Consider the following 16,243-nt stretch of genomic DNA (forward strand, 5'->3'; position numbering starts at 1 on the left):
AGGCTCACAGCTATTCTTCAAGTATAAACCATCCTATCTTGTGAGGACAAACCAGCATTTACTGAGGTTTCATGCTATGGGTTTAGGAGCCTTCTAGACAGGTATGACTTGTTTGATTTTATGGATGATGGTGTGCAGAATGGTAATGGTGACAATGTGTGACTGAAATATTTTTTTAATTTCTTCATTTAGAGACTTTTTAATTCTGCTTGTCCCAAAGCTGTGGAATAGCTAGGACTACTTTGATCAAAAGGAAAACAGAAATTAGACAAAGATCCATTGGCTAGCTAGATAATTAGTAATGCATTTCTTCTTTTTCTCTTTCCATCATCACCTGAAGACAATTGAGTGGGATTCAGTGGATCTAGGTTTGGAAGACCAAAGTCTGCAAGTCACCAGTTCTGTTCCTTTGCTAGATATAAGACTGTAATGACCAATACAACTGTCAGAAGGGAGGGATGGGACTCTATAAACAAAAGGAGTGTTAGGCTAGATGCCCATTTGCTGTTGATTCTTTGAAGTATGCTTTGAAAGCAAAACACTGGATAATGTATACATAGATTCAAACTTAGACATGAAAGTATTATCAGAAATGACTTATTTGAAATGACTTAAAAGCAATATAGGCAGAAAAAATATTTGATGTTGTGTTCTGAATTAGTTAGCTGATCAAAGCTTAAAGGAAGAAGTGTTTGGGGGCAAGTTTATCAAAACAGCAGTCATTGTAAAGCACAGACCTGATCATGTCATTCTGTTGCTCACAATCCATCAGTAATTCTCCTTGTAGAACATCCCAACATATTGGCATACTCAACCCTACAAAGTCTAGGCTCCTATTAACCCTCCTGGTTTCTTTTTCTTTAACCTGCTTCTGAAACTGTATGCTGAAGTCCAACTAAATAGACTATGTAGAATTCCCCATAGGTCCCATTTTCCTCTCACATCTCTTCTACAGAGGAACAAACCACTCTCAGCATACAGAAGCCATGGAGAGTATGGAGGGCAGTAGAGGTAGAAAGATAAGAATACTTATGTGAGAGGAAGGCAAAACCAATAAATAGGTCAAAATTCAAAAATTTTCAAGTCAATGAAGAGTGAAGGTATTGTTCAAATTCAGTATCCTTCTCAATAATGAAAGAGCCCAAGAAACATTACATAGTAAAAGGCTGATGGGTAATATGTATTAAGTATATAAATTATGAAAGAGTTTTTCTTAATGTATATATAATATGTATTGGTGGATAGAAAATGTAATTTTTATACCACAATCTCATGTTTTCTCTTTTACATCATGTGCTGTTAAAGTTGAAAAAATAAAAATTTCATTTTTATTTCACATAGTAATATTGAACACTGGCAAGACTAGTATCTACAGATTCTAAGAGGTTCCTCTCCACACTATTACAAATAAAACCTAATGGCTGTGAGCAAAGATACACAAAAAGTGTTTGAAAAAAATTCCATCCTATTTGACTTTAAATAGAAGCTCACTATAACAATTTATTTTTCAATTTCTTACAAAAGAACAGCAGCAGGGGCAACAAATAAGGCCCATGGGCAGCACACAAAATTAAATGAAGGTTCTTACATTGCCATAAGTCCAGTAGGAACTCTGACATCTGTTTGAGACCCCTGAACAGAAGCACTCATCACAGCCTTTTGGATTATTCTCTTGCAAGTTGAAGAAGCCAGATTTGCAACGACTACAGTCTCCTCCTTCAACGTTCTCCTGTAAGCAGAGGGACAGGTTAGCAACAAACAGAGGCATACTTCAAAATCAAGAGTCACATCTGTGTCTGTGTAGGAAAAATATTAACTGTACATTCTTCATTTTGCCTTCTCAACCATATTTAAAGTGTAATTATGTAATGATAAACATCTGCCCAAAAGCTTCATGATAAACTATATCCTTTCTAACCATACTGTGGGGAAGATTATTGAATGTTAATCAACTGGAATCAAAGCTATGATTTTGATCTTCATGTATATTAATAACACAGAGGAAATGTCATGATAAATATAAAAGTATATTAGTCTGACTAAAATGGGGCCAATTAGGTTTACCATTCTTTGTTATTGAGCAACTTCATCTTCAAACATGATAAATAATGAAGCCAAGGCCATTAAACTAATACATAGACATACAATGGAACATTTATAGTATAGCAATTGTTAAATATTTTTCATAACACAGGTTAAAAATACATGGATTTGAGGCAAGCGTATGCATCTGACATGTACGGGAACTGGAGCAAATCATTGTAGCATTTCCCTCATCACAATAAGTAGAAAGTGGAGGATTCCAAGATGGTGGCTAGAGGGAGGAAGCAGAAAGCAAGCCTCCTATAGTGAAATCTTGGAGAGATGCTGGAGACACACTTTGCAGGCAAAATCACTGAAAAGAGGCAAAACTTTGACCCCTCCACACCTCCAGCCAGCGCAGAGAATCTCCACTTCACATTAAACGGAGAAACAAGGAGGGCCCCCGGGACACCAGACGCCTGCGCCCAGATAGCTTGGGAAGATGTGGACAAGGTGAGCTTCGCAGTACCGCAGTACTCCCACAGACAACCCTGGGCCAGAGCAGCATAGCCCCCTGGACAGACCGACCTCCATCCGGGGAAAAAAGAGAAACTGAGTAATAAGCAATAAGAACAATAAAGACACACGGGAAAGAGGGTGGGGCACACTGAGCACTGAAGATTGGAGGAAGGGAATCCTTCCCAGGACTGTAAATAAACAAGTCAGGTGGGTGGGAGAGGCTCCGACGGGAGCGGGGGCACACACCCAGCAACCAGGAGTGGGAAAGCATGTGAGAGTGGTGGATGGAGGAAAACTACACAGGAGAGAAGGGAAGACCCACTTCCCACGTGAGCTGTAAACAAACATGGCGGCTGGAAATAGCAGCAGCATTGCCCAGTAATCAGGAGCTGGAAAGCTTGTAAAAGTGGAAGTGGGATGAAAACTGCACAGGAGAGGGGGGAAGACCCACCTCCCACATGAACTGTAAATAAACACGCAGGCCTGAGAAAGCGAGTGCAGTGACACCTCCCTCAGTGTGCTTGGAAAGGGGAAAGCTTGTAGCAGAGGCTCGCACAGGAGAAATTTGAGTAAACAAACCCTGCAGGGCCAGGTGAGTGTTAAGCTCACCCCAGAGATCTGCATAAACAACACTTCCAGCAACAGCAGGCTGACAGCAGTAGGCAGGCAAGCCACAGCCACAGATACCATTCTCAGAACTGTCTCCACACTCTTTTTTTTTTTCTCTTTTTCTCCCTACCTTTGATGAGAGAACAACCGAATTACACCTGCATGCTGAAAAACTTACTGAAACTGTATTGCATTTGAACTTGGTTCACTTGGTGGAGTTTTGTGTGTGTGTGTGTGTGTGTGTGTGTGTGTGTGTGTAGTTTTGTTCTACTTTATGCGTCCCCTTTGATGAAACAACTACAGAACAACATCTGAGGCACCATCTCCAGGATTGGAGACTGAGATGGACACCCAAATTATTAAGACTGAAACTTCATTGCATTTGAACTTGGAGGTTTTTTGGTTTTTTGGTTTTTTTTTTTAATTTTCTATTTTTCATTTTATTTTAATATATAGATATTTCTTTCATTTACTTATTTTTTATTTTTATTCTTATCTTTTTTTTTATTTTTTATTTTCAATACTCTCTCTGTCTCTCTAATGCCTATTCAGCTTACTGTCAATTAGTACACTAATGCTCCCTGTTTATATATTTGAAACTTTCTTGTTTGATTCCTTGTTCTGTTTTCTCCTTCTTGTCTATTTGTTTTTCCCTTTTCTTTAACTTCTTGCTTTCCATCTCTGCTCACCCTTCCATTCTAAATATTACCATTGTTATTATTACAAGCTATAAAATACTTAATTGCACACAGTACAGGGACAGTAACAACACCAAAGACAATGATGGGAAGACAGAAAAAACAGGGAAACCAGTTTCCCCACAGCAAAAAATTAGTGCAGGAACCAGAGGGGAATGAAGAAAACAGATACTCAGATCCAGACTCCAACAAAATGAAGATACACTATGCCAAAGGACCCGACGAGGCCCACAAGAATAATTTAAAAGAAGACATGCTACAAGTACTCAATGAGAATTTTATAGAGATGATACTGAATATGGTCAACCAAAATGTACAGGAGACACTCAAGAAATTCCAAGACAACAAAAATAGAGAAGTTAAAAAAGCAAAAGAAGAAATAAAGGAAACCATAGAAGCACTGTATAAACACCAAAGTGAAACAGAGAACACGATGAATAAACAGATAAATGAACTCAGGACAAAAATAGACAACATTAAAGAGGAAACCACCCAGGATATGGAAAACCTCAGAAAAAAGAACGAAACAGAACTGCAAAACAAAATGGAAGGCCAATCCAGCAGAATAGAACAAACAGAAGACAGAATCTCAGAACGTGAAGATGAAATGGTAATTAAAGGAATAGGCCTTTAATTAAAGGCCTATTAATTAAACAACTCAAGGCCTATTAATTAAACAACTCAAGACCTGTGAAAAGAAAATGCAAGAACTCACTGACTCCATCAAAAGACCAAACTTGAGAATCATGGGCATCGAAGAAGGAGAAGAGGTGCAAGCGAAGGAAATGCGTAATATATTCAACAAAATAATAACAGAAAATTTCCCAACTCTAGAGAAAGATATTCCCACAGAGATGCAAGAGGCCTCCAGAACACCAAACAGACCAGATCAAAATAGAACTACCCCACGACATACTATCATAAAGCAAGAAGAACATGGGGTGAGATATTCTGGGCACTGAATGAAAATAACTTCAACCCCAGGATACTCTACCCAGCAAAACTATCATTCAAAATAGATGGAGCAATAAAAGTCTTCCATGATAAGCAGAAACTAAAACAATATGTGACCACAAAGCCACCACTACAAAAGATTCTACAAGGGATTCTGCACACTGAAAGTGAAACCCAACTTAACCATGAAAAGACAGGCAGCACCAAACCACAGGAAAAGAAAAAGCAAGACAGTAAAGAGTAACCTCAACTTAGGTACACACAATCAAACCTTCAAACAACTAAGACAACTATATGACAGGAATCACCACATACCTATCAGTACTAACGCTTAATGTTAACAGATTTAATTCACCCATCAACAGGCACCGCTTGACGAAATGGATTAAAAGAGAAGATCCAACAATTTGTTGCTTACAGGAGACCCATCTCACTGACAGAAATAAGCATAGGCTTAGGATGAAAGGCTGGAAGAAGATTTACCAAGCCAATGGCCCCCCAAAACAGACAGGAGTAGCAATACTTATCTCTGACAAAGTAGACTTCAAACCTACATTGATCAAACGAGATAAAGAAAAACATTCCATACTAATAAAAGGGGAAATAGACCAAAAGGAAATAATAATCATCAACCTGTATGCACCCAATGTCAACGCACCCAATTTCATCAAACATACCCTGAAAGACCTAAAAACATATATTAACTCCAACACAGTGGTTGTGGGAGACTTTAACACCCCATTATCATCAATAGATAGGTCATCCAAACAAAAAATCAATAAAGAAATCCAAGATCTAAAATATACAATAGATCAAATGGACCTAGTTGATGTCTACAGAACATTTCATCCAACCTCTACACAATATACATTCTTCTCAGCAGCCCATGGAACCTTCTCCAAAATAGATCATATGCTAGGGCACAAAGCAAGTCTCAGCAAATATAAGAAAATAGAAATTATACTGTGCATACTATCTGATCACAATGCAGTAAAAGTAGAACTCAACAACAAAAGTAGACAAAAAACATGCAAATAGCTGGAAACTGAAAAACTCATTACTTAATGAACAATGGGTCATTGATGAAATAAAAGAGGAAATTAAAAAGTTCCTGGAAGTCAATGAAAATAAAAACACAACCTACCGGAACCTATGGGACACAGCTAAGGCAATCCTGAGAGGAAAGTTTATATCCATGAGTGCATATATTAAAAAGACTGAAAGATCCCAAATCAATGACCTAATGATACATCTCAAACTCCCAGAAAAACAAGAACAAGCAAATCCCAAAACAAATAGAAGGAGAGAAATAATAAAAATAAGAGCTGAAATCAATGAAAAAGAAACCAAAAAAACCATACAAAGAATTAATGAAACAAAAAGTTGGTTCTTTGAAAAAATAAACAAGATCGATAGACCCCTGGCAAACCTGACTAAAATGAGGAGAGAAAAAACCCAAATTAGTAGAATCAGGAATGCAGAAGGGGAGATAACAACAAACACCATGGAAGTCCAGGAAATCATCAGAGACAACTTCGAGAACCTATATTCAAATAAATTTGAAAATCTTAAAGAAATGGACAGATTTCTAGATACATATGATCATCCAAACCTGAACCAAGAGGAAATTAATCACCTCAATAGATCTATAACACAAAATGAAATTGAAGCAGCAATTAAGAGTCTCCCCAAAAAGAAAAGTCCAGGACCTGATGGATTCTCTGCTATATTCTATCAGTCCTTTAAAGAAGAACTGATACCAACCCTCCTTAAACTGTTCCACGAAATAGAAAGGGAAGGAAAGCTGCCAAACACATTTTATGAAGCCAGTATTACACTTATCTCAAAACCAGGCAAAGACACCTCCAAAAAGGAGAACTATAGGCCAATCTCCTTAATGACCATTGACGCAAAAATCCTCAACAAAATAATGGCAAACCGAATTCAACAACACATCAAAAAGATTATTCACCATAACCAAGTAGGCTTCATCCCAGGGATGCAGGGGTGGTTCAACATACAATAATCAATAAATGTAATAGACCACATTAACAGAAGCAAAGACAAAAACCACTTGATCATCTCAATAGATGCAGAAAAAGCTTATGATAAGATCCAACACCATTTCATGATAAAAGCTCTAAGAAAACTAGGAATAGAAGGAAAGTACCTCAACATTATAAAAGCTATGTATGACAAACCTACAGCCAGCATTATACTTAACGGAGGAAAACTGAAACCGTTCCCTCTAAAATCAGGAACCAGACAAGGATGCTCACTATCTCCACTCCTATTCAAAATAGTACTAGAATTCCTAGCCAGAGCAATTAGGCAAGAAGAAGGAATAAAAGGAATACAAATAGGTAAAGAAACTGTCAAAATATCCCTATTTGCAGACGACATGATCCTATACCCTAAAGACCCAAAAAACTCTACTCAAAAGCTTCTAGACATCATCAATAGCTATAGCAAGGTAGCAGGATATAAAATCAACATAGAAAAATCATTAGCATTTCTATACACTAACAATGAGCAAACTGAAAAAGAATGTATGAAAACAATTCCATTTACAATAGCCTCAAAAAAAATCAAATACTTAGGTGTAAACCTAACAAAAGATGTGAATGACCTCTACAAGGAAAACTATACACTTCTGAAGAAAGAGATTGAGGAAGACAATAGAAAGTGGAGAGATCTCCCATGCTCATGGATTGGTAGAATCAACATAGTAAAAATGTCCATACTCCCAAAAGTAATCTACATGTTTAATGCAATTTCCATCAAAATTCCAATGACATTCATTAAAGAGATTGAAAAATCTACCATGAAATTTATAGGAAACACAAGAGTCCACGAATAGCCAAGGCAATACTCAGTCAAAAGAACAATGCAGGAGGTATCACAATACCTGACTTCAAACTATATTACAAAGTAATAACAATAAAAACAGCATGGTGCTGGCACGAAAACAGACATGAAGACCAGTGGAACAGAATAGAGGACCCAGATATGAAGCCAGACAACTATAACCAACTTGTCTTTGACAAAGGAGCTAAAAATATAAGATGGAGAAATAGCCTCTTCAACAAAAACTGCTGGGAAAACTGGTTAGCAGTCTGCAAAAAACTGAAACTAGATCCATGTATATCACCCTATACCAATACTAACTCAAAATGGATCAAGGATCTTAATATCAGGCCACAAACACTGAAGTTGATACAGGAAAGAGTAGGAAATACTCTGGAGTTAGTAGGTATAGGTAAGAACTTTCTCAACGAAACCCCAGCAGCACAGCAACTAAGAGGTAGCATAGATAAATGGGACCTCATAAAACTAAAAACCTTCTGTTCATGAAAATAAATGGTCTCTAAACTGAAGAGAACACCCACAGAGTGGGAGAAAATATTTGCCAGCTACACATCAGACAAAGGACTGATAACCAGAATATACAGGGAACTTAAAAAACTAAATTCTTCCAAAACTAATGAACCAATAAAGAAATGGGCAAGTGAACTAAACAGAACTTTCTCAAAAGAAGAAATTCAAATGGCCAAAAAACACATGAAAAAATGCTCACCATCTCTAGCAATAAAGGAAGGGCAAATTAAAACGACACTAAGATTCCACCTCACCCCTGTTAAAATAGCCATCTTTAGCAACACCACCAACAACAGGTGGTGTTGGCGGGGATGCGGGGAAAAAGGAACCCTCTTACACTGTTGGTGGGAATATAAACTAGTACAACCACTCTGGAAAAAAATTTGGAGGCTACTTAAAAAGCTAGACATTGATCTACCATTTGACCCAGCAACACCACTCTTGGGGATATACCCAAAAGACTGTGATACAGGTTACTCCAGAGGCACCTGCACACCCATGTTTATTGTGGCACTATTCACCATAGCCAAGTTATGGAAACAGCCAAGATGCCCCACCACTGACAAATGGATTAAGAAAATGTGGTATTTATACACAATGGAATTTTATGCAGCCATGAAGAAGAATGAAATGTTATCATTCACTGGTAAATGGATGGAATTGGAGAACATCATTCTGAGTGAGGTTAGCCTGGCCTAAAAGACCAAAAATCGTATGTTCTCCCTCATATGTGGACATTAGATCAAGGGGAAACACAACAATGGGATTGGACTTTGAGCACATGATAAAAGCGAGAGCACACAAGGTGAGGATAGGTAAGACACCTAAAAAATTAGCTACCATTTGTTGCCCTTAATGCAGAGAAACTAAAGCAGATACCTTAAAAGCAACTGAGGCCAATAGGAAAAGGGGACCAGGAACTAGAGAAAAGGTTAGATCAAAAAGAATTAACCTAGAAGGTAACACCCACGCACAGGAAATCAATGTGAGTCAATGCCCTGTATAGCTATCCTTATCTCAACCAGCAAAAACCCTTGTTCCTTCCTATTATTGCTTATACTCTCTGTACAACAAAATTAGAAATAAGGGCAAAATAGTTTCTGCTGGGTATTGAGGGGTTGGAGGGGAGAGGGAGGGGGCAGAGTGGGTGGTAAGGGAGGGGGTGGGGGAAGGGGGAGAAATGCCCCAAGCCTTGTATGCACATATGAATAATAAAATAATAATAAAAAAAACAATAAGTAGAAAGTGAGAAACATTTTCCTTGGTCAATTTCTTACAAATTTGCCTTTAACACATTGGTTTAGCCAGTTAGTTATATAGTGAAATTATTGTGAAGTTCTTTCTTGTTTGTTGAGTGCTCTCTAGATTGGTTATATTAATCCCAGTCACCATACACTGAAAAATTATGTGTTTATAGGTGAGACTATAATGTAAATTCAGGCAATAAAAGCTGACTATATAATGAAAACTTGGGAAGGGTATAATCTCTCAATTTAAGAAATGGTTATTCCTGACTGATATGTCTAAATGAAGTCTTCCTGCTTTCCAGGAAACAGACTTTCAATATTCCTTAAACATATATTACTCCACATTTCCCCCTCTTCCTTGAATTCCATTTTCACTTTAATTCTGAAGCTTCATTTTCCTTGGAGTACCAATTGTTCTCCCAACTGTGTTCTTACAGCCTTTTATGCACTGCCTTATTATAACCACAAAAAGTATAGCCAGGTCTTACAGATAGTTCTCTTCAGCTATATACATAGTCTACTCAGAAGTTAAAAACCCTACCTTGCTTGTATTTATAGATTCAAAAAGTAACAGAGTGCCTGGTACAACATTAAGCAATAGCTGCATAAAAATTTAGTAATTTTAAATGATTATCTCAGTGGTAGTGTTTTTCATGTATACCAAAGTGCTATGTACAGAGTAGGTTCTTAAGAAAATATTTTTGAGTAAGTCCAAACTGGGAAGAAGATATGGATAATAAAATCTGAGAACATGTAAGGAAAAATAGAATATAAAAATAAGGAGAAATTTGTAAGTATTAGCCAAGTTAGTACTCCTTGGTGCCAAGAAAATTTGTTAAAATTAACTGGTTTTAGTTCTTAATATCTATGACCTATTTATAACTTGTATTACGTCTGCCTTGGTGGAAGCTTTAACAAGTGGGGTGCATCTAGTCTTATCTCACCTGGTAAACTTTAACAAATTAAAGTATTGTCACTAACATTGTCACCAGTTCTAATTTTTTAAGGTAGATTTAAGCTATTTTGAGATAATAGATGACAGTAAAACTAATCAAGCTAATCTCAGACCAACAGGGACAAATAAATCCCCAAAATGCTGAAATTGAGAGCATCTTCAAAAGAGTACACAGGCAGGAAAGATGAAACACATCTATAATTTAGCTTATCCCTTTGAGGACAGTACAGCTGTTCTGTACACTGTGTTCTTCTGAGCTTGGTCTAATCTACTTTTCATTTACTCTAATTTAAAAGCAAATAATACCTCTTTTTTGAGATTCAGACTGAATTCAAGAAAAATTTTAGACATTAGTTACATTTTCCTTAGCTTCACATTAGCCTGGTAACGTGACCTTCAAAAATTATGATTAAAGAATTGCATATTCAATTTCATCTAATAACCCAAGCAACACATTAGGGTAGGAATTCTAGATACTTTAATATGAGCAATTCAAGGTCTCTGTCCTTAAACGCCAATATCTCCTTGGGGAAAAAGATACACATGCAATCAACCTTAATGCAAGGTTGATGGTAAGTGCATCTCAGACATAAGTTATGGAAATATAACTCTTTCTATGAAGATTTCAGGCTTTATGGCAGGAGCGGAATTTCACCTAAACCTTGAAGTATGGTTTAAAAATTCAATTTGTTGGCAAAGATAGAATGAGATACTCATGTTGGCAAAGATATTGGGAACAAGAATTAATTTTTTATTTCTTCTTTCAAAACAAATGCAATGAATGCTTCCTGTATGCTAGAAACTGTACTTGGGACTTGCAATCCAGACCTTATCCCTAGAAAATGGATGTTTAATGCTGTACTAAGAGATATAGAGCTTTTTCATTAGGAATTAGTAAATCAGTAAAGGGTATTCAGCAGGAGATAAGTCAACATAATTATAATCGAGACACTGCACTTGACGGTAGCATGTAAAATGTCTGTGAAGTGTAAGCTATGGGACCAAGAAATCTTTCATTTTTAATTGGTGCAGTAATGGGTTAACTCAACAGGTTCAGGGGGCTGGAGGTGTGGTTCAAGTGGTAGCACACATGAGTCCATGAGTTCAAACCCCAGTACCGACAAAAAGAAAACATCAAAAACAGTTGAGATGCTCAAGACTTACATATAACAACGTCTGTTATAGAGAACTAATCTATAGGGCTTTGTAGTTGATAAGAGAAGGTTTGTATACCTGGTGCCTAGGGTCACACTAGATAGTTTATGCTAATGCTGTGATGAATGCATAGTTTTGCTCAACTGGAGGCCTTGGAGCCCTCCTGTTCAAGTTGACCTCCAGGGGTACTGAAAACTGAGTGAGTTAGTTAGATGAGCATTCCATATTTGCATAACTGATCCCTCCGTAAAACCTTGGACAGTAAGTGTTGGGTAAGCCTCTCTGGTTTGCAATGCTTCATCCATGTTCTCAGGCAATGTTGCTTGGAGAATTAAGCATTCTGCCTGAGTCTACTAAGAAAGGGTAACTAGAAGCTTGTGCTTGGTCTCTCCTGGACTCTTCCCTGTGCATCTTCTGTCTTTGTTGAATTTAATTTTTAACTGTTCATGTAATAAACTATAACATGAATATAATATGTTTTCTGAATGCTTTGAGTCCTTCTAGAAAATCATAAAAACAGAGGGTCACCTTGGGGAGCCCTAACACATCACACTAGTGATGGCTATCTCCAGCTATAAAAATGTGCTAGCCACGTGGTATTTTTGACTTAGTTATTGTAACAAATCTTTGAACCAAAATATTTTAAGCCTGGTTACTGATTCTCAAACTACTCCTGCTCTATCTTCCCATGCCTGATATGTTTCAACCCCCTTTACCCATGATTATCATCTCTTAAAATATTTGCATGGACCTTATATAAGACTGCAGTGTAGGACTCAGGATGTAGCTCAGTGGTAAAGCACTACTGCCCAAGGGTCATCGCCATACCTCATTACACCACACACACACACACACACACACACACAGACAGACACACATACACACAGACACACGTACACACAGGCATGCTTCATACTTCCATTTTGAATTTCTGAGTTTATACCATACTTTTTATAAATTAAATGAAATTTGGCCAAAAGCCATCTCCATACTTTGAGCCCTTACCTAAGGCACTGCAACAAAATATGTTAACCAGTCAAAAATCTAATTTAGGAGTGCATTTTTTGACAGTCAGGTCTCTGTCAATCTCTGGCAGCTGAACTTCAGCCAAACTGGGTATCTTCATGCAGAACACTAAACTACATTCATGTCTTTCATCCTGTACAAGTAACAACTCAAAGTTGATCAAGGAACTTAATGTAAGTTCTGAAACTTTGAAGCTAGTGCAGGAAAGTAGGTAATACTCTGGATATTACAGGCAATAACTTGCTAATAGGATGCAAATGGCTTACCAACTACTAGAAAGGATTGACAAATGATACTACACAAAACTAAAAGGCTTCTGCACAACTAAAGAAATGGTCTCCAGACTGAAGATACAGCCCACAGAATGGAGAAAAATCTTTGAGAGCCATACATCTGACAGGGGATTAATAACCAGAATATAGACACTACCCAAAAAATCAAAGACCCAATGAAGAAATGGGTAAGTGTACTGAACAGAGCTTTTTCAAAGGAAAAAATCAAAATGGCTAAAAAACACAAGAAGAAATGGTCAACATCCCTGGCCATAAAAGAAATGCAAGTCAAATTCACAGTAAGATTCCACCTCACTCCTGTTAGAATGGCTACCATCAAGAACACAAACAACAACAAATGTTGGCAAGGATGTGGGGAAAAAGGTACCCCATACACTGCTGGTAGGAATATAAATTAGTACAACCACTATGGAAAACAGTATGGTGGATCTTCAAAAAATTAAAAATAGAACTGCCATATGATCCAGCAATTCCACTCTTATCAATATACCCAAAGGAATATACGTTGGGTTATAATAAATATTCCTGCACACCCATGTTTATTGCAGCATTATTCACAATAGCCAAGCTATGGAAACAGCCAAGATGCTCCATAACTGATGAATGGATTAAGTAAATGTGGTGTTTATAAGTAATCTTAAACTGACAGAGGCCACTATGGGAAGGTGACTAGAAAGTAGTGAAGATGTCTGGTAGAGTTTAATTAATGTGGGTTTTAATACCAACATGGCATGATGTGCATGGAAGCAATGCTAGGAATCTCTCTGTATAGCTATCTTTATCTCAAGCTAGCAAAAATGCTGTCTTTATTATTATCTTTTATGTTTTTCTCTTCTATAAATATGGAGAAGAAGAGGGCAGAACAGGATCTGCCTGGAAGCAAGAGGGGTTGGGAGGAAGGAGGTGGGAGGTAGTGGGCTGGGGGGGGAAGAAATGGCCCAAACAATGTATACACATATGAATAAATAAATAAACAAAAAAGAAAATGTGGTGTTTATATACAATGGGATTTTACTCAGCAATAAAGAAGAATGGAATTTTATCATTTGCAGATAAATGGATAGAACTGGAGAAAATCATCTTAAGTGAAGTTAGTCAGGTTCTGAAAGTCAAAGGATACATGCTTAATCTCATGTTAAATGTAGGCCCAATAACATACAATCAATATTATGTATACATAGAAATATATACAGAATGTGTATCTACAAGGGGACTGGTAGAGGAGACCAAGGGAGAAGGAAAAAAAAGAAAGATAGTGAATAATTATGAAGTACATTGCATCTGTGTAGGAACAAGATACAAGGAAACACAATGGAAACTGTTCAATAATACAGGATAGTGAGGAAAAGACTGAGAAAGTACAGTGGAGGGGGTTACATTGACTTAAGTGCAGTGCATGTACAGGTATAATACCAAGGCAAAAATCCCACTGAAACAACAGACACCAAAACAACGAGCGACAAGAATGATATTAACTATATTTTATATAATAGAAATCAGCACAATTCAATATAGAATACAGTGTATCTTCATAGAGACAAAAGTTCTCCCACTTTCTATATAATATGTTACATTCTTATCCATACAATTATCACCTTCATGTCAACATATGTGATCTTGACATCCTGGGTCCCAATTCTGTCTATGGATTTCCTGCGGTGTCCCTGTTTTCATATAACTTTTCTATGACTCATCAACACTGCCATCCTTCATGATTTGGCCTGATTGTATCCCTGATTCATGTTGATATAGAAGGTCCAGGACTTAAATGTTTTGACTCTCAACTTGAGAGTGAAACATCTGCTTTATGAATGTGCTCTTTGAACAACTTAATTTCCTTTGCTATTAATATCAAAATATTAATCAATGCCCTTTGCATTATTTATCATTGTTCCTGTATTCTTTATATGATTCACTCACTCATCAAATCATTGCTGAGATACTCTATATAAGTTATGATAGAAGCTACCAGAGGGAATATAAAATTGCCTCAAAAGGATTATAGAACAGGAGGTAGGAGAAGTGCACAGACAACATGATAGAAAGTGGAAGGAAATCATTGCTCTAGGAGGGTTACAGAGAACATGCTGTGGGCTAACAGCAGACTGATCGTTAGGGTCCCTGTGTCCCTAAAGGAAAATGAAACAGAAAAGTCATAGGATTTAGCAAAAAAAGAAAAAAAAGCATCCCGAGGTTTTCCTAGAAACATGAAAATAGACTCTATTCTCTTCTATTGGAAGGTTTAAGGTATGACTATTTACTAAGGCCATTTACTGAAATAAATAATAACTAAAAACAAACAATAAAACATCATTTTAATTCTGTATTTACCCCTTATAATATAGGGTTGACAGAGACTATATCCTATGTTTTGTCACCATCCAGCTCAGTCTGGAAAGCACGGATGGGAGTGTGTATGATGGATCCTAAACATCTAACAGTGGCAATGAGAATTTACACCTTCTAGTCTGAATGCTATTTTAATGTTAAGGAGATTTCTCTTTCCTTTAGCTACTGGTCTGTCACTTCTTTGTACTGATTAACTTTTAAAAAGTTATTAACATAATTTGATAAAATTTTTAAAAAGGTGTTTACTGTTTAAACAAAGTGGTGTCTACCCTACTAAATCTCAGCATTTTTAATGAGCAGCTCCTGTCTACTCATTTTAATATTTTATTTGTTGAGAGGCCATTAGTGATTCTTTCCAATTTACATATTTTATGATAGTTTTCACACTGAACTCCATGAAACAGTTTAACTTCCAGAGTGCTCTAGACTTCTACTCTAGAGATTAATATTCCAAATATTCTTTCAGTATTTATTTCTAGACCATTATTCTGGTGATATTAAAAATTAAATATGCACCAATAACAGTCAATTACTTCCTCTTTGTAAATAATCCATAAAATATTTTTATATTCTTACATACTGTGATATTAAAAATGTCATTTTGTTTTAGATCAGTGTTCTCAATCTATTCAACGTATTTTTCATTATCATGTCCTTAAGGAGCCTGCTCAGCCACTTTTTTCATAATAATCCCCACCATGAAATTTTAATCCTACAAATATATTATATATACAGATGTATTGTGTGAATATGTTTGTCTTATATGTAAAATATTTTTGCCCCTTAAAAACCAATTTTCATCCCCTAGGGAGAAATGTTTGTTTTAGAAACACATTTAGCAGAATGTCTAATTAAATATGCTGAGGCCTAACCTACAAAAACATTTATAGTGGCTGCTTTTTTCCCCCCATTTTGTACCTCTTCTCCCTGAAAAAGTGGAATGAGAAAAACCTCACTAGGTGTCTTTATTTTTGATTTCTTGAAGTCAGAGTCTGTTGAGCTGACATCAATTTTCTTTTTGCTATAGTTTTCTCAGTA

General features: G+C 36.7%; 1 protein-coding gene across 4 annotated transcripts in view; it reads right to left on the bottom strand.

Moving 5' to 3' along the window:
• Lama2 (laminin subunit alpha 2) overlaps positions 1 to 16,243 on the bottom strand; it is a 630,868-nt gene that overhangs the window by 314,210 nt on the left and 300,415 nt on the right. For all 4 annotated transcript variants that reach the window (XM_074074982.1, XM_074074980.1, XM_074074975.1 and 1 more), the window contains exon 11: positions 1,589 to 1,729. In XM_074074982.1, coding sequence (XP_073931083.1) covers positions 1,589 to 1,729 — 141 coding nt within the window. The remainder of the gene's footprint in view (positions 1 to 1,588; positions 1,730 to 16,243) is intronic.

The sequence above is a fragment of the Castor canadensis genome, chromosome 1, assembly GCF_047511655.1.
Source record: "Castor canadensis chromosome 1, mCasCan1.hap1v2, whole genome shotgun sequence".
In the NCBI taxonomy this organism is placed as follows: domain Eukaryota; kingdom Metazoa; phylum Chordata; class Mammalia; order Rodentia; family Castoridae; genus Castor; species Castor canadensis.